The sequence below is a fragment of the Mustela putorius genome, unplaced genomic scaffold, assembly GCF_011764305.1.
Source record: "Mustela putorius furo isolate JIRA1106 unplaced genomic scaffold, ASM1176430v1.1 tig00000174_pilon_pilon_pilon, whole genome shotgun sequence".
NCBI lineage: Eukaryota > Metazoa > Chordata > Mammalia > Carnivora > Mustelidae > Mustela > Mustela putorius.
This window is the reverse complement of record NW_025421304.1, coordinates 38,056,659-38,074,722: the sequence shown is the minus strand read 5'-3', so window position 1 is coordinate 38,074,722 and position 18,064 is coordinate 38,056,659. Positions and strand designations below refer to the sequence as shown.

Sequence of the window (18,064 nt, the reverse complement as noted above, 5' to 3'; positions counted from 1 at the left end):
ACTCCCCGGTCTGCTTCAGCACAGACGTGCTTCGGAGGAAAGGCTGACGATGAAGAAACAGTGCACATGAGCTGTCCGGCCCAAGGAAAGTACTGGAAGTCACCAGGAGTGCAGTTACTGGTTTGGTGACCCCAGGTCACTCCTCTCCAAGGTGAGACGCCATCCTGACCTTGGCCTCTGTCGGCAGAGCCTGTGCGGCTGCAGTACCTCCTGGAACCCTGGTGCACACCAAGCTGGCCCGAGACGCTGGGCGCTTGGGTGGGGAGCGCCTCGGGCTTCAGCACCTTGTCTGCAAGGTGCAGTGACAGTGAGCGTCACCTCCTCATGGAGCTGAGCGGGACTGTGTGAGAGCAGGAGTTTCTAGCCCTTGGCTGGGCGCCCGCTCAGGTGAGAAACAGCACGGGACACCTGTGGCCGTCACCTTACTACATCTTCAGCTTCGACGCAGCCTGGACATTCCCAGGCTGGCCACCACCGCCGGATTGGGGCAGCTCCGGCCTCGCCAGCAGAGGCAAAGCCAGGGCCTGCCCGCCGCGCCCAGTGAGGCGTCCCGCCCCACATACCATGCTGGCGAAGAGCTCCCCGTCATCGTCGCAGGCCACCCCTCCGGGGCTGTAGAGCTGGAACCAGCCGTCTTTGCCGGCCCGCACGCTCAGCAGGCACGAGTGCACCTGTGGCAGATGAGGGGCACAGCGGTTAGCCCCCGAGGGCCCAAAGGAGACCGGTCAACGGTAAAGGCTCGGACAAGTCCCACAGTAAAGAAACCTGTTTCACTTCAAGCCCAGCGACTCCCACCTAAATACCATGGAAGGTTTTGGGGGGAAAAGTGTGGTATCCACACACCGGGGAACTCCAGAAATACAACTTCAGCTCCGACGTAGGAAGGGCCAGGCCTGGCTTGGTTAGTCGCCCTGAACAAAAGCAAGTCTGAAGCCAAATAAGAGGGGAGAGCGGCTCTAAGCAACAGCTCAGACTCATCCCCTCTCCTCCTCTGCCCTTCTTGGGGGGCCGGGGGAGCGCTTTTTTCTCCCTTCTCCTTCTGCACCTGAAATCCTCTCTCTGGCGTTCTGCCCTCAGCTCCCTCCCATCCTCTGTCCTGCTCGCCGCTCCTCGGCTGGAGCTCTGCACCTCCTTTGGAGTCTGGGCCTCGCCCTGGAAGGCTCTCGGACCCGGGCGGGACAGTTTCATGCACAAGCACGGCTCTCTCTGTGGGTCTCAACCGCCGTCCCAGAGTTCCGTGTGTCAGTGTGTGGGCGGGCACGTGTGCGCGAGTGTGCAAACACATGTGCGTGCATGTGTCTGGAAGGAATTCCACATCCACCCCGGCCCCTCCTATCACTGCAGGGAGAGAGAGAGAGAGACAAAGGCCTTTGTTTCTTCCCCTCCTCCCTGTCCTCAGAAGGGAGCTGAGAGATGTGTCCGATCATTTCCTTCAGGACTGAAGGACAGTTCGCTGCCGAAAGTCACTCACTCGCAGGTTGTAGCTGATCCCAACCCACACACAAGTAAACAGAGAAGGAGGCGGTGGGGCTTTGCTTTTTCCCTTAGAGTTGGAAGAATACCAAATGGTAATTCGTCTGCTTCAAAGAAATAAGGAATCAAGAATTCGGAACGCTATTTAGCAAATACAAACGATTTGTAGCTGTGGCTTCTTCCAGAGGGAGACGGTGGGAGCGGACTCGAGACGGAGAAACAGAAGCAAAGGGAGAGGCACAGGGGAGCTGGAGCAAGACCTGGCGAGGGGCGCGCTGGGGACAGGGCATCCCCCGCAAACCTGGCCCTTTGCTCACCAGTTCCCCGGGGCCTTGCGGATGGTACCGAGCTCTTGGAACGCTCCCTGCCAGCACCTGGCTCTGCCTCTCCGCTCTGGGAAGCAGCTGGGACCACTTTTATTCTTCAGCTTCAAAGTCCGTGTTTGAACTAGAGGCTCAATTTCCAAGGGAATTCGGAGAATCCGTCTTCACACACAGTGAAGGAAGGACAGCTTAGACCAGCATTGTTTCCGGCCACTTAGGAACTCCCTATCGGCCATTTTTGCTTTTTCCCACTGCACCTGAAGACCACCTTGGAAATCAGGGTTTAGAATCAAGGTGTTCTAGAACCTGATCCTTCTAGAACGGTTTTACCGTGGGGCCTGAGGAGAGGATATTCTGGCTCCACCAAGGAGAAGAAATCATTCCCTCCTCTGCTCATCCTCAACCTCCCGCTTTGCTGGGGGCACATGTGTCCCGGTCTGTCCCCATCTGGAGGCCAGATCCCCTCACATCCCAGGGCCCGTGCCTGCGGAGAAGGGGGCTGCGAGCTCCACGGGGCAAGGCCAGCAACCAGCTCATTCCCGCAGCCCCGTCCGGCCCGTGTGTCCGCCGCAGAGCTGGGCACTCAACTGGCTCCAGAGCCTCACTCCCTGGGTTTGGATCCGGCCTGGGCCAGGTACTGGCTGTGTGACATGGGGAGGTCCCTCAATTTCAGGTTTCTCCACTCTAAGAGGAGGGTACTTCCGACGTAAACGGGGGTGATGTGATGACAGGACCTACTCGTGCTTGTCGGGGGGATTCAAGGAGAAAACGCGCGTGTCTAACACACGGTGAGCACCAAAGCGAGACCAGCTGTCATCTGCGGACAAAGCGGACGGAGGACGCCGGGCCACCTGAGTCCCTGCTCACACAGCCTCTGGGGTGGGGGGGAGGGGAGCTGAGCTCTCCCTGAAGCCCAGATACCGGAGGGACACAGTGCCCCCTCAGGGAGGCCTCCACCATGCTTGGGAAAGGAAAGCCGGCCCAGATCCCTGCTCCGATGCCTTTCCCAGCTTGCTGACTGTCAGAACGGTGGCCTAGAGGATCCGCCGCTATCCCGGAGTGGGCTGGGAACCCCTGGCCAGCCTGGCCCTAAGACAACGACTGTGCCCCCAGAAGAAACAGCCCGTCGGTGGGCAACCACCTCTGGCTAGCCTGAGTTTCTCGGGAAGGACTGACATCACGGGCCGGGCACCCCCATCACAAGGGGGTGGCTGTGTTCACGCACAAGGCAAGGAGCCTTTGTTAACTGTTCTGAATGCCCGTGGGAGACAAGGAGGCCCTGACAGAAGGCTACAGAAGGCTTGGAGAGGCTCACAGGTGTCCTGCCATAGCCCCAACAGGGTGCCTTTGAGGGCGTGAGGGAGGCCTCACCTCTTGTCGTGGGTCTTCTGCAAACCTCTGGATCACGTACTTGAGTTCCCTGAAAGAGATGGGGCAGCAGCAGAGTCATTCCGAGGGTCCAGGCTTGCGTGGACCACGGTCGGGGCTGAGGAGAGGGCTGGGCCGGGGAACCTAGCAGAGCTGGTCGGGGTCAGGAAATGCCCGGACGCGCCTGGACAGGTGGTGCAGGGCTTCCAAGAGGAGCCACAGCTGCTTTCCAGAATGCCCGTGACCGAGAAGGGGCCAGAAGGAGGGCTGGCCGCGGGGGATGGCCTTGGGAGACAGGGCGCTCGCACCAGAAGGAGGGAACCAGGGTGTTGCCCCAATACTCACTTGGTGAACTTCTCATGTGCGAGAGCCCTGCAACGGAAAGAGCGGGAAAAGTTAGTGGGGGTGGGGGGGTTTGAAACCCACCACGATCCCAAGATCGTCCTCTGGGGATGGTGAGGCTCTGTCTGATCCGAAGAATGCGGAGGAGGCTGACAATGAAACACGGACATTTTGTCCCTCCTTGAAACCACACAACAAAGGCCTCTGATGAGGCAAAGATGGTAGGGAGGGGACGAGACAGAGCCCCCGGGTATCGGGGCCCGCGCCTGCGGCCGGCAGCGGCCCAGAGCGGATCGGCCGTGACCCAGGTGTGCCTGGTAATTGTTCCTCCGCGAAGGCACGGCCGCGCTAATTACTGCTGTACATCGGGGGGCGTTCAGGGACCATTCTCCAAGTGAATTGCATCATGGGCCCACTGTCACGTGTGTCCCCGGGGCCATGGGGACAGCAAATGCAGCCAATGACGCCACTGCTCTTTGGAGACAGCCCTGGCTCTCAGGAGTCAGATTTCTCGGGTCTTGAGTCCTGGGGGCCCCAGGGGGAGGCCAGGCCAGCAAATGGGGCAATTACCGGGTGTAATGTCCCCCTTGGAGAGCTGCATTTCATAAACACCGGCTCGTTAATCGGCTCCTGAGGGAGCCCCGAGCTGCCTCCCCAGGCCTGGTTTCTCCACATCTGTCAAAACAGAGGCCTGGAGGCATTTTAGGGCCTGGTTCCTCAGACAAAGGCTTCTCCTCAGGCCATTATCGGCCACACAGTTTTCTCTCTATTTTCCTCAGGTAAATTCAGTATTGAGGTAAGGGCCGGCAAGAGAGAGACAGAGGGCCCATTCCTGGCCCAACCTGCCGGGGAACATGAGCCCATAACGGTAACGGGCGCAGCGAGAGTGCATTCAGGGCATCGCGGGATGGCACAGACGGTCGTTCTGTGGGCATCAGCCTCTGACTTCACTGTGGCTGTGGCAGAGAGCGCAGGCAGGCAGTCCTGTCCCATGAGAGGCTTGATCAAAATCGCTCACTTCTCTGCAGGAAGGCGCACGGTGGGGAGGGCTTTGCCGGCCTTCCTAGCTCACTGAATCCTTGTAATGCTGCGGTGAGGTCATCTCCCCAGTTTTCGGAGTCAGGGGTGGTGGTGCCTCCCTGGGGGTCCCACAGCGGAAGACCAACCTCTCCCTCTCCCACCGCTGTCCATGGTGTATTCCCGGGGTGACCCGTGGACGACTGAGGTCAGAAACCGGGGTGGGACTTACTCTTTGGGGAATGGAATGGGTTGAAGCAAGCTGGCCAGGGACGGTCTCCAGTCATCATAGTCGGACCTAGAAAGAGGGGGGCGACAGTCAGGTTTGGACTGGAGAAGGAGAGGTTTCCTGTGCTGTCATGGAGGGCCCCCAACGGGGCCGGGGTCTGGCAGAGAAGCCCACGGTACTAACTCTGCTGCAGCCGCCACCTACTTCCAGGGAGCTGGGGAGACAAGCAGCCAGTGTCTCCAGGCCTGATGGGCAGACCCCGTCTCAAGGCTTCCTCACGGCGACCGAAGGGGCCCACCCTCCAGTTCCCTGGGGTTTGATCCCACCCCACGTCTGCACCCAGGTCACCAGGTCGTTGCTCCTTCTGACTTTTGAATCAGCAGGTTGAAATCCTACCCCCAGAACCTTAGACTGTGTCTGTGTTTGGAGACGCAGATGCCATGGAGGTAAATAGGCTACGGGGTGCGGGGGTCCTAACCCAGTGTGATTCCGTCCCAATGCGGCGAGGAGACCAGGACACACACTAACAGAGGAAGAGGACCCTGTGAGGACCGGGGAAGAAGGCAGCTCGCCGCAGGCCCAGGAGAGACACCCCAGAGGAAACCGACCCCGCCCACACCCGGATTTCACACTCCCAGCTTCCAGAACTGCCAGCAAATAAATTTCTGTTGCCAAAGCCACCCGGTCTGTATAATTTTGCTGCGGCCACCTGAGCTGCCTAGCAGAGGTGGCTTCTGCTGGGGATGCAAAGGCATTCTCATCTTCGACCAGAACAGAGGGGGAGATGTATAGACGGATTCATAAAAAATAAAAGTACATGCTACTTATTTGCAGTCTGGGTCAACCCGCCCTATTTATGAGATGCTTCTCCTCCTATGTCCAGATAACAGCGTTTTAACCAAACAGTCCCTGCAAATGACAATAATAGCCATGGGGAGAATAATCCTAATGGAACAAAACCTAGTAGCTGGGACAGAGCTGCGCAATGCCCGGGCTTTGGCTCTGTTCGCTTACTCTTCACACTGAAGTAACTAAGATTGGCTTCACTCAACAGAAAGGGAAACCGAGGCACAGAGAAGTCAACTGTGCAAGCTACCACAGCCGTGGCGGTAGACGAATCCAATCCAGGCTTGACTCTCACTGGCTCTGACGGACAGCCGTGGAGGCCTCCGGTGGGACCAGGCACTAGAGGGTCCTGCCCACACCCTGGCCTGGGACAGACCGTTCGAGAACAGGGACACTGGCATGAATGACTACGAGAGCCGCACCGTGCTGAGCCCCCTGCGTGCCGGGGCCGCTGAGACCACCGGAGTGGACTGACCACCTCGAGTCTGTTACAGGCCAGGTGACTGCAGGGCTGTGCCACAGAAAGAGGTCCCAGGAAGGGAAGTGACAGCTCCCAGGGGCTGCTGTGCAATCGGCAGGGCCCCCATCCTGCCCCCCAGAACAGCTTCTGCCAACTGCCCCCAAGGAGGAGCCAGGAGGGGCAAGGGCAGGAACACGTGGGGCACGGCAGCGCCTCAGCCTGCGAACAGACGGGCCTTGACCAGGCACTAGAACACTCACACGTGCCCCTGTTAAAACCCCCAGATGCCCCACAAGGCCCCGAATTCTGACAACCCATTCTGCAGGAGGAAAACAAGGCCCACCAGCGTTTCATATTTGTACAAATCACCAGCTAGTCCTCTGAATTTGACCTCGGGGGCTTCTGGGGCCGTGACCTCTTCTTGCCCCGCCCAGTGCCTATACCGGGTACGGCCCCAGATCTGGGTTCCCCGATGTCTCTGGTTTGAGGGATTGTGTTGGAAAGCGAACCCAGAGGTAGCCAGTTCTCACTGACTGCCCGATGCCAGCCAGGTACCTCTGCGGTCCTAGTGCTTTAACCCTACCCAGCAGGGAGGCCACCGGAGTGGCCCTTCCTACGCTGAAGTCTTCCGGGTGCCCCGGTGTGTACACACCCTGCCCGCAGCAGCCCCGGGAGGCGCCGCACCTTATCTCTGCACCTGTTGGGCTGGGCACCGGGCCAGGCTGGCTCCCGGAAGAGGCCTGTTGAGCTGCGCGGCCCCAGCACATGTCGGAGAGACGCAGCCAGGGCCTGGCGCTCACTCCCAAGTGGAAGGGGATGTTGACAAGTGGTAGAGCATGTGTCCTCAGCTGCGCACTCGAGCGTGCCGTCTGACCTGGATCCTGTCTTGGTTTGGGCAGAGGCTGGGTTCTGGCAGAAGCAGGTATCTGAACCCTTTATTCCAAGGGTCTCTGTTTGGGGGGCGGGGGGCTACAGTCGGACCTCTACTGATACCTGGCGTTGCCCACAGGAGGGGCCCGATGGGCCTGGACTGGCCAGGGCAGGGAAAGGTTCCAAACCCGAATTAGGGGCCTGTGGCCCTGGGGCTCTTTTCCACTTAGGATCTGGTGTTTCTCAAGCTTCTAACCACCATCTGCGGGTGCTCCTCTGCCCCCCCGGCCTGAGGAGCTTTCTCAACGTGTGTCCCTCATGGTCCTCCCAATATGCTGTGTATCTGTTTACAGGCCACATGTCTCTATACCAAAAGACAGTCGAGACCTTCTGATCCCCAGGAACCAGTAGGCGCCCCCGCCGACAAGGTCCCGTTCACACAGCCCTCTGGTGACAGCCCTTTCCTGCCCCACCTTCCTGCAGACACACCAGTGAGAAAGTGGCAGCCTTCAGAACCCAGCTCCCGCTGCGGAAAAGAATTCCCAGAAGTGTCTGGGGGCCTGACCGTGGTCCTAACGGTGTCGGCTGTGCAGGTCAGCTAAGCACTCGTGAGGCTGCGCACTAGGCACAAACTTGCTGGCGGACGCCTCAGGACTGGCACTCAAGGGCATCACACCTGCCTCACAGGGGACACTGAGGCCCCACCTCTGTTCAGACATCTGGGAAGCGGGGAGCCAGGATCCGAAGCGGGGAGCCAGGATCCGAAGCCGCGTGCCAGGTGGCCAGGCCCAGCGAGCCCACAGGCCCGTCTGCTGCGCATCAGGATACGAAGACCCCTTGTGACCCCATACCTGTGGGCTGCTTTTTGGGGGGCGGGAGTCACTGATTTTTGTGGCAAGCTTGTCTTCCCTCCAAACCCCGCCCCACAACAGCCCTCACCTGTTTGACTCCAGCAAATCTAAAATTTTCCAGTAAATGGTTTCCTGCAAATCTAGAAGTAACAGGAGCGAACTTGATAGACAGAGCTCGTTATGAGCAGGGGCTATTCCGATCCGCCCCGGGACCCTCCGAGAAACCTGCTGAGCTGGACGCGCTGGCCATCCCCATTCTACAGATGGGAAAACTCTCAGGGTGAGTGCTGGCCCAGGGTCACACAGCCAGGAGGAGCTGAGCCCAGGAACCCATGTCTTCGGTCCTATTCACTCAACAGCATGACATCACGTTTCCTGCTCCTGCCTGCACAGGAGGCCACCTCCCTCTGTTGAAAAAGCACTTACTAGTTTCTCTTGGCTTTAAAAGAACAAAACACATTCCGTGTAGAAATGCCATTAAGTACAGGGAACTCTGAGGGGACTTTAAAGCGCTCATCAGTGGCTGTCAGAAGGCACGGAGCTGGGGCCGTGACAGGCACATGCTGGCTGGCCTTCAGGACCGCGGCACGGCCTGGCCTGAGTTCACTCCTGGGCAGAAGGGGACACTGACAAGCCCAGTCTGTAGAAGAGCGCGGGTCACCTGCATTCCCCGGGAACTAAGCTCAGGCTCCCCGGCCTCCTTCTTGGCAGCTCACACGGGCTGCGAATGGGGGACACAGGCACAAAGTGGAAGAGGACAGTGGATCTCCTTTCCTGCCTCAGCCGGGCCCAGTTTCAAGTCGGCAGTCAGCTCCTGGTCCTGCTCCCAGTGCCCGGGCTGACCGGTCTGGGGTGCACAGGTATGCTGGGCAGAGAGTGGGTGCCCAGGGGCTAGCCAAGCCCAAGGGACGGGGTGTGGGATGCCGGTGGCCAGCAGAACACCTGCCACAAGCATGTGGAGAGCGGTGCCAGCCGCAGGGCTGCTGGGCCAGGCTGGCCTGGGATGGAAGGGGGATGGTGATGGGGGTGGGGGGGAGGCCTGCCCGCTCAGCTCCAGGGCAGGAGGGGGCCAGGCCTTCCCTGTGCTCATGGAGGAAAGGGAGCTAAGGTCCCCTGAGTATCCCAAAGGCCTCTGATGAGCTGCAGGCATCTGCCACCTGACATGCAGTCCTCCCATGAATGGGGCTAGCTGGCTCTAGAACTCCCTCAACTGCCCAGTGAGGTCAGGGGAGCTGCCCAAGGTCACAGAGCTAATCGAAGGCAAGCTGGTTTTGGTGAGCATGAGGCCCAGGTCTTCAACCTCACACACACTTCACGGGGGGTTCAGAAGCCAGACGGCTGAGAACTGCCTTTCTGCTGCTGTGGTGGGCGTGGGTAACACCGGAGACAACCTGGGCAGGTGAGGGGGTGGACACAGGAAATGGAGACAGGGCGGTTCCCAGGGCCTGGGGCAGCTAGCCGCTGCTTTGGCACGGCAGACACACAACGTACGCCCGGCGGAACCGTGAGCCAACTTGACAGCTGCTGCCTGAACCAGGGTTCTAAGCCGTCCCGGGGACAAGTTGCTTCCTCCCAGCACCTGGTTTCCTCCTGACTTCCAGCACTTCTGCATGGTGCCGGGGCGGTGGGAAAGCCCATCCTACCCACAGAACGGCAGCTGACGCCCCGGGCAGAGGGCAGGGGCGCTGTGCGAGCCTTGAGAAGCCACAAGTCCCCAGCACACTGGCCTGGGTCGGGCAGGCCGGGCCCTGACAGCTCTCCCACACCAGCACCCAATCCGAACCCCAGGCCTCTCAGGCCACCAGCCAGAGGGTACAAAGCGGTCACCCCTGGGATGGGAGGTATCCGACTCCAGCAATGTGCTGGGACTTGTCCTGTCCCTCCGGCCCAGCCACCCTCCCTCTCCAACTCTCAGCCCTTGAAAGCTGTTTCAGCCGTTCCTAGTGGGACAGCGTTTCCAAGCCCCTCAACAATCCCCGCAGCTCCCGGCACCAAGCCTCCGTGTTCACCGGCACGGCATCCGGCCGGAACAGTTCCTGACTGAGCAGTGCTGTCCTGGGCGACGCAGACACTCGCCTCCTACGTTCTACTTACGCTGCCCAGTCTTTAGGACGCCCCCAAGTCTTGTCTGCATCTTCCCTGAGGGATGAGGTGTCTTCCAACTCGCCTCCAGCCCAACAAGACCTCTTTCAAAAAGATCAAGTCGCCGGATTTGAGCTGGTCAGAAGATGGGATCGGACCACTGCTCGCTCATGATGGCTGCTCTTTTCTCTTCCTGGACAGAAGCCCGTCCCCTTGCTGGTGGCCTCCAGGGGCCGGCGGCCTTCCTTCTTCCATCCCACCAAGCGGGCAATGCCCCCGGTTTTCCTAGCTGGCGCTGCTCAGATGCAGCGGGGCTGAGAGCGAGAGAGCGGTCGGGCCCCCTCACTGGGCACAGGACCAGGCACGGTGTCTGCGTGCGGCAAGCGTTTGGTAAAGGAGAAGACAGGTACGAGCGGCACACTGCCTCGCAGGTTAAGAGGTAGACTCCCAAACCCCACAGAGCCGAGCCTGCTCGCTCGGTCTTGCGTCCGAGTCCACTCTTTCCCTCGCACCGCCCAGCCTGGACCTCACAGAGTGATGCTGGCCTGCGCTGGGAAGAGTTTTCCTTTTTAAGGGTCTCTGGGCAACTTCCTGGGGCTTCTGTTACTTTTCAAGGGCGTCAGATTCCAGTGATGCACAGGCCTTCCTGTGGGAAGGCAACTAACTGGGCGCTATGGGCTGGGCTGTCCACACTCTCGGGGAGTAGCAGTGCCTGCTCTAAGTGGGGCTTCTTTGGCCCTCACAAGGCTCTGTTAAGAGCTCCCTCCCATTCTGTATTAGATCCTCTGTTCTCTCCTTTTTACACATAATACTCACTGGCAAGTGTTCTAGCTGGTGAGAGCGCCCTATGGTGAGAAAGGCCCTATGTCATGACACCCACTGTACAGACAAGAAAACTGAGGCCCAGGAGCCAAGAACACTGCCCGCAGTTATACAGCAGGCTAAGGGAGGTGGCCACACGACCTCAATTCACAGACAACACATACTTCTTGTGATCTGCGCATGCACGGAATGCCATATTGGGGCTTTTTTCCTCTCAAAGTGCTGCTGTTAAATCGAGGGGGCATCTCACTCCCAACGGTATCTTAAAATAGAGGAAACACCGTTGTAACCAGAAAGTGTAGTAATTCCCACTTGCCTGGTGTCTGTGCCTGCGAGGCATCTACGCTGCCCGAGTACCCAGGGAATGTCCATTTTACGCTTGTGCCTGGAGGCAGCCGTGGCTCAGAGAGGACCAAGGAACTCACTCAAGGCCACAAGCCAGCCCTGGCCTCCATAGCCCAGGACCTGGCAGTCTGACTCTGAATCTGTTGCTTCTTCTAAAGTACCATCCCTTGGAGCTGCTAGGGTTTGTGGGTCCACTATGTCTGAGGGCCTCAAGTGAGCCATCGACACAAACAGGCAGCTGGGCTCTGGAAAAATGTCTCCGGTCTGAACTGTGCCGAGCCTCCCCCTGACCCCAAGGTGAAAAAGGCTTCCACAAATATAAACCTGCTTTGTGGAGAGCCCCAGGCAGAGGTGAGGTGCTCCTCTGGAAAGCAGCTAGGAATGCATCCTGGCTCTCTGTGGCCATCCGTGGACTGGGCACCTGACCCCCCGCCATGCCCCAACAGCAGGCAGGAGGTCTGGAAGAAGACGGGGGGAAGAGAATCCGCATCTGTGAGCATGTTTATGAAGAAGGGGAAAAAATGTGTGTCAACTGCATGATGAAACGCAAATCCTTAGTGCTTAATGAGAAAGCTGAGTCCGGGCCCGAGCCAGCAGAAGCCCTGGGAGTTCCAGGTGTTTGTGGAGAACGGCTGGAAGAAGTAAGGGGGCCAAGGCGAGACGCGGGGGATGGCCGACCTGTCCCCAGGAGGGCTGATCACCACTTCCGGGAGAAAGCGGGGGCTGCCCCCGGCTTTAAAGAAACTGACATGCGTTCTCAGCAACGCCCTCTGAGCAGAATTTGCAAGTCCTCTGGCTCAATGTGGCTGTGCCCCCGGCCTCTGCTGCCAGGAGTGCAGCGCCTCCACCCTGCAGCCCCCGGGTGTGCTTGGCAACAATTCGACGTTCACCAGAGAGGCAGAGCCGACGGGCAGAGCTGGGCAACAACTGGGACTTGGCAATGGCCCAGCAACACTGACCAGCCCCAGGAGCCAGGTGCCCCCCGGATCGAGGGGCCCCAGTGCCCGGTCAGTAGACAGGCATCTTTCCGCACTGGTCGGAGAGGACCACACAGCCATGCCCACAACCCCTCTGAGGAGCCCGCAGCCAGTGCTGACCACGCCGGGAAATGCTGGGTTCCAGACTCAGTCCCAAGGAGAGCAGAGCTCCATCTGAAGAGCAGGACTTGTGGGAGTGAGGACGGGAGGCACCTGCTGGGGACTCCAGACCAAGGGGGCCCCTTCGTTGGTGCCTCCAGGAACCAGGTACATGTGAGTTTGAGACGGGTCCGAGTGGTTCAAGTGTGAGTAGTACAACTGGAAGGACCCCCGAGAGCCAAATCGTAAGATCCCTTCATTCAAGATGCACACGACTGAGGCTCAGGGGGTGGTGGGCACATGGGCCTGAAGCCCCAAGCTCAGGGCGGCACCAAGCACAGCCGACCCGGGTCCCTTGTCTCCTCAGAGCTTTTCTGCACACTCCACTCTGTCCCTGCTGACCGGGCAAGGCTGGGAGCGAGGGCACTGGGACTTGATGCAAAACGCACACCAAGTACACACAGTCATGTGCTGGCTCACGAGCATATGTGCACGGGCACACTCAGTGACACACATACACGCTCCAAGCTTGGTGCACAAATGCTCACCCCGAGGGAGCACTCCCAGCTGCTCAAGCACAGAAGCAGCACAAGCACCAGACACACACACACTGGTGTGCACACACACGCAAGCGGCACTCCAGACACACACATGGACCCACAGAGAAAAGCCCACATACAGCCACATCCATGCAGCCTCCTACTTGCAGACACACACACACTCGGGCAACCACACCTGTGTTGTCACACCCACACACAGCCAAAGCCCTTGAACACGCACATGCACTCCCAAACCCAGAGTGAGCCCCTCTGCCGAAAGTAAGGACATTGACACACTCACAGACACACCTGGGGGCCCACGGGCTCACGGCCATCCTGGTGGCTGGAGGCAGATGCTCACCTACACCTTCTCAACCTCAGGGACACACCTATCTAGGTCATGCTTATGCACACACATGAACACATGCAGCCCTCTGTACATCCCCATGCACACACACACAATCACGCACCAAGCTTATGTCCACAGTCATACACACCCCAAACATGTGTCCTCACATCCCGAATCTGCGTCCTGGGCGCCCGTCGCGTTTACGCATACCTCAAACGTGCACACTTGCACACGTGTGCACATGTGCTTAGCTCGCCCACGCTGCCCCGCCGAGCCCCACTCTCCCGCCCGACTGGGGACGGGCCCGCCAAGGGGACACTCACAGCAGCTTGAGGATTTCCACGTAGCAGCCGAGGGTGCGGTCGGCCTGGGGGCCCAGCTCGATGCTCATGGTGCTGCAGGCGGGGCTGACCATGAGGCAGTCGATGAGGTTGGGCTCGCTGTCGTTGCCCGCGCTGGCCGTCAGCGCCGGCTTGACAGTGCTGGTGTGCTCCACCTCCACGTGGATCTCGCTGGAGGCCACGACCACCGACTTGAGCCGCGCCTCGGACAGCGTGGCTTCCTGAGACACCAGGTCCGGGCTGGGGTGCAGAAGGCGCAGAGGTAAGGTGGGCTTCCGGTCGCAGGGCTGCTGGCAGCCGTTCCGGATCTCCTTCAGGCTGGGGGAGTTGTCGCGGCTGGCAGGAGAGGGGAGAGCGGTGTGAGCGCGGCTGCCTGCACACGGCCCCGAGCCATCACACGGGCCGCGGGCTCCCCCGTGCCGAGGGCCTCCCTGAACCCAGTGGTGGTGCCGTGGGCTACCCGTGAGGCCTTGGCAGCCACCTTCACTGCAGGGCCTCCCCTGGCCGTCTGTGAGACCTACTAAGTGCCTTTCCAGCTGCATCTGGAGTCTCGCTGCCCTTCTCTCCCCCTGGGCAGGCCCAGGCCTCACCTCTGTTGTCCCATCCCTGGCCAGGTGAGAAAGCTCAGCATCCGCTCCCCACCAGGGATCCCAGACCCCAGAATTCTAGCCTCCTGCAGTCTGCGGCTCCCTCCTGTCCACCCCTGCTCCTGGCTGAACCCCCAGGTACAGCATTTTCAACCACCTGGAAGAATGATACTCGTTAACGGGTGTTCACTGAGAGAACGGATGTACGGCATCCGTGAGGTCACATCTGTGTGGGAAATGCTGGGTCAAACGATGAAATTAGGCCTCTCCACAGCAGGACTTGTCAGGGCCTTGAGGCTGGTTAAAGAACCTCCTCACTCAGTGGGAGGCTCATTATAGTGAAGGCAACCCCAGAAATGGGCTTCCTTCCCTGGTGCTCCTGGGTGGCACAGCATGAAGGGGTATCACAGACTGCACAGATACTGAGACCTCTCTGGACGGCTGGTTTTACCATCTGCATGTTACCAGTGAGCAGACATTCTCAGAGGTCAAACATGGCTTGTAAGTGGATGGGGCTGGGATTTGAAACTAGATTTCTGACTACAAAGCCCTGGCTTCTCACCACCACAGCGGCTTCCAAGATCCCATATAATCCTGTGCAGGTCCTCCTCCTCCTCCATGAAGTCTTCCCTGATTTCTTCTACTTGCCACCTCCACACTTCTATCCCCAAATCAGAGCTTTCCACCCCGGCTGGATACCAGTATCCAAAGCCCAATTCAATCAGAATCTCTGGGTTGGGGTCCAGATACCAGTAACTCTCCAGGCTCCCTATGTGTGCAGTCAAGGTTGAGTCCACTATTCCAAGAGACTCTGAGCACGACAGCATGATCACAAACAGCTGCTCGTCCAGGCCCGCCCTCAATGTGCCACGCACATGTGCCCTGTGCTTGCAAAGAGATGCACACACTCCTTGTGCACAAGGACCGGGTAGAGCATGGATCTTGGATACAAAGCACCTGGAGGGCCTGAATTTCTCCGGCACACGCCACAAGCCAGGCCTCCGCCGAGCCCACCAAAGATGTTTAACAAATACACTTCAGACTTCGCTGGGGTAGAACGAAACCCATCAACTAAAGTCCGAGAATGCAACAGCTGATGGAAAACTGTGTGTGGTCTGGGCTGGGGCTAGAGGGGGCGGTGTAACTATCCGCGGGTTCAGAGCTAAGTGGCTACCCAAATACTTAACACTCCATTGCCCTTTGTTTGCCTTCGCTGGGATTTAGAAGTGCATCTTCAAGGCTGTTTGGCTCTGATCGGGTGATTTTCCAGCGAGCTAGGCTAACCTGGGTCAAGTTGTCTGCTCTTCTGCGAGTACATTATGTACTCACCGAGAGCACTGTGGGCAGTCCCGGAGGACGCAGGGTTTATGTTCCAGGGACTGACCACCAGGGGTGGGATGGACTTGAGCCCCACAAAGGTCCCCCAGCGTGTAGCCCTTATGGTGACTTCCTGGAGGAACTAACAGGAAACTACTCTGGGCTCAAGGGGGCTGGGTGGCTCTCGCCCTCCCAGGCCTCCACCCTGGGCACCTGCTTGCAATCACCCAAGGTCACGCTTGCCCCCTCCAGGCCCTCCTCCGAGTAGCAGCAGCCAGGGGGAAATCAGGAAACTGACAGCTCTTCAAGTCCTGTCGTAGTCACTTAAACCTATCGGTGACCCCAGTGCTCTTGGAATGAATGCTCCACAGCTGGAGCTCAGGGCCAGCTGCGCCACTCAGAGCGTGGTCCCCAAGCAGCGGCACCAGCATGACCAGAAACCCCAGGCCTGCTGAATCAGAATCTGCATTTTAACACGATCCCCAGGAGCAGCTCAGCAAGAGAAGCTTGAGTCCCCCCAGGGCCTGGCACGGCTGCTGTCCTCCTCAACTCCATCTTTGCTTCTCTATCCGTCTCTCCGCTCTCTCGGTCATACTGTTTCCCTCCCTTCCTTCCCTGCAGTGGCCTCCGTGGAGGAGCAGATCGCCTGTGCACTCTGCAGAGAAGGAGAATTCCTGGGCCCATCCAGGAAATGCTGTGTCCAGCAGTCTGCAGCAGCCTGGGGATTCCGAAGCAGGTGTTTAAGGACCAGAGATGGAAAAGGTGACTAACGCCAGCCCCATCTGCACCTCTGGGCCTTTGCACGTGCTGTTTTCGCTTCCTAGATTATCTTGTTCTGCCTCTTGCCTTACTGAGGGCCAACTTAAGCTCTCAACTTAAATATCACTTCTCTGAAGGATCCCTTCCTCACCTCCCCCAGAGGCAGAAGTTCTCAACTCTGGCCACACAGTTGACTTGCCTGGGAAGTTTAAAAAACAAAACAAAACAAAACACAAAAAACAGCAAAAACAAAACAAAACAAAAAACAATGCCAGGGCTATCCCAATGAGATCAGAATTATAGTGGATGGGGCCTGGGCACCCCTTTTTTCCTTTAAGATATAAGGAGTGTTATGCTGACACAACAAGAACTTGCCAGAAAAACGGGAGCCCCGGCTGCAGCATTTGCCAGTGTCCTTGGTGAGAATACGGCTGCCACAACTGAACCCGAACTATTAAGGTGCCATCACGGACTATGGAGTTGGGAAGGGACGTGCTTCCAAATGCAACAGGGCTCTAGCACACCCGGGACAATCAAGTTCAGCTTCGTGAACTTTCCTTGTGTGACTCCAGACAGCGCCTAACACTTGCGGGCTCCAAACAGCTCCCAGCTGAGAACCACTGACCTACATCAAGATGGGAACATTTCGAGAAACGCAGAGGCTGCTCTCATGTCTTTCAGCTACACCCCGCCTCAAGGGGGGGCGTTCTTCTGCCCCCCGCCCCCACCACCTAGTCCTTTCGCCTGTTCTTGAAATTCCAGGAAAAAAAAAATCACACTGCAAGTATCTTTTGGGTCTGGCTTCTTTTGTCTCGTTTTGCCTTTGTGAAATTTATTCAGTTTGCTAGTGGTTCTAGTTCATCCATTCCTGCTGCTCCATAGTGTTCCTTTGCACGGACAGACCCCAACTGTCCATCCACTCTCCTGTCATAAGGACATCGGAGTGGAGGCAGATTTTAGTTAGGGGCTGTTACAAATAACGCTGCTAGAACATTCCTGTACATGATGAATGAATGTCCCCAAAGCTACGAGCCGCTGTTCACAGGGCACATGCGTGCTTAGCTGCTGTTCTGATCTTGTAAACCCTTCCCAGGTGACGGATGGGCGGCCAGGGCTGAGATTCCTTGGCACAGACCCCGTTAATGATGGCTCTGGCTTCCGTGCTCACAGCCCTGACCAAAGCTCACTGCAACCCCTTGCCTGCTCCCTCGCTACTCCTCCATCTCCCGCTACACTGTCCGCTCCGGAGGGAAAGGGCTCCATCTAGCCGGTCACCTTTGTGCCTGGGGCCCCTGGCACGTACTGGGCTGTCACCAGACAAGGACTGAGAGGATGAGGAGGATGAAAGCTGCTGCGGCTGTCCGCGGGCCCCTGTCTGTACAACCGTGCGCACAGTTCCTAATTCTTGTTCTTTCCCCTCTGCCCTTCTCCTGGGGTGCGTGTTGGGAAAGGGATTTCCAGAGTTCTTCTGCTTCCTGCTCCCGAGTCAGGAAAACCTGCTCCAGGGCACCTGGGCAGGGCTTTGAGGACACGGACAATCCTGGGAGGTGCTGTTTCCTGCCGCTGCTCCTGTCCCTGCGTAATCCCAGGCCGGGAATCCACCGAGTGGGCCCCGGGAAGCCGAGATGAGTCACGGCCTCGGGAGGAAAGGGAGCCTAAGAATGTGGGACACTCCTAACAGTTTCCCTGCTTCCTAGGGTGGCCTGAGTTAGAAATGCATGCGGACCTGCTCCAGAGCTACAACGTGGGAGGCCGAGGGCGAGGGACCACCCCTGCCCACAGGGATGCTGGGATGGTCGTACGAGCCAAGTGCTATCCTTTGACCTTCTGCTCCTTCTTTTTTTGTTTCTTTTGCTCTAATACAACATGCTGTAGGGCACAGAACAAGCGTGCGCGAGTGGCCTGCATGACGTCTTCATGTTGAGGCCCCAGGGGTTCTATCACCTACTCAACGGGGAAATGACTCAGAAGTGGACAGGTCCCTGCTGAGTATCAGGATCTAGGGCTAAGGACATTGAAAAGAGTAATCCTCCCTTCTCAAGCCCTGTCGTGAGAAAATACGCCCTTA

General features: G+C 58.4%; 2 protein-coding genes across 6 annotated transcripts in view; one reads left to right on the top strand and one right to left on the bottom strand.

Annotated features, from left to right (window-relative positions):
- LOC101689027 (c-Maf inducing protein) overlaps positions 1-18,064 on the bottom strand; it is a 222,705-nt gene that overhangs the window by 11,962 nt on the left and 192,679 nt on the right. For all 4 annotated transcript variants that reach the window (XM_045076342.1, XM_045076341.1, XM_045076343.1 and 1 more), the window contains 5 exons: positions 13,316-13,669; positions 4,756-4,821; positions 3,510-3,536; positions 3,168-3,216; positions 564-671 (listed from right to left, as the gene is read on the bottom strand). In XM_045076342.1, the coding sequence (XP_044932277.1) occupies positions 564-671; positions 3,168-3,216; positions 3,510-3,536; positions 4,756-4,821; positions 13,316-13,669 (604 nt within the window). The remainder of the gene's footprint in view (positions 1-563; positions 672-3,167; positions 3,217-3,509; positions 3,537-4,755; positions 4,822-13,315; positions 13,670-18,064) is intronic.
- On the top strand, positions 6,813-16,783 carry LOC106005945. 2 transcript variants are annotated; one of them, XM_045076345.1, is made up of 4 exons: positions 6,813-6,980; positions 7,282-8,639; positions 9,762-12,272; positions 15,859-16,783. In XM_045076345.1, exons 3-4 carry the CDS (start codon positions 11,463-11,465, stop codon positions 15,979-15,981), a joined length of 933 nt encoding a protein of 310 aa, XP_044932280.1. In that variant the 5' UTR covers positions 6,813-6,980; positions 7,282-8,639; positions 9,762-11,462; the 3' UTR covers positions 15,982-16,783. The 2 variants fall into 2 exon arrangements, 1 of the variants encoding a protein (XP_044932280.1); XR_006605627.1 differs by lacking the exon at positions 9,762-12,272 and having other exon boundaries at positions 6,816-6,980.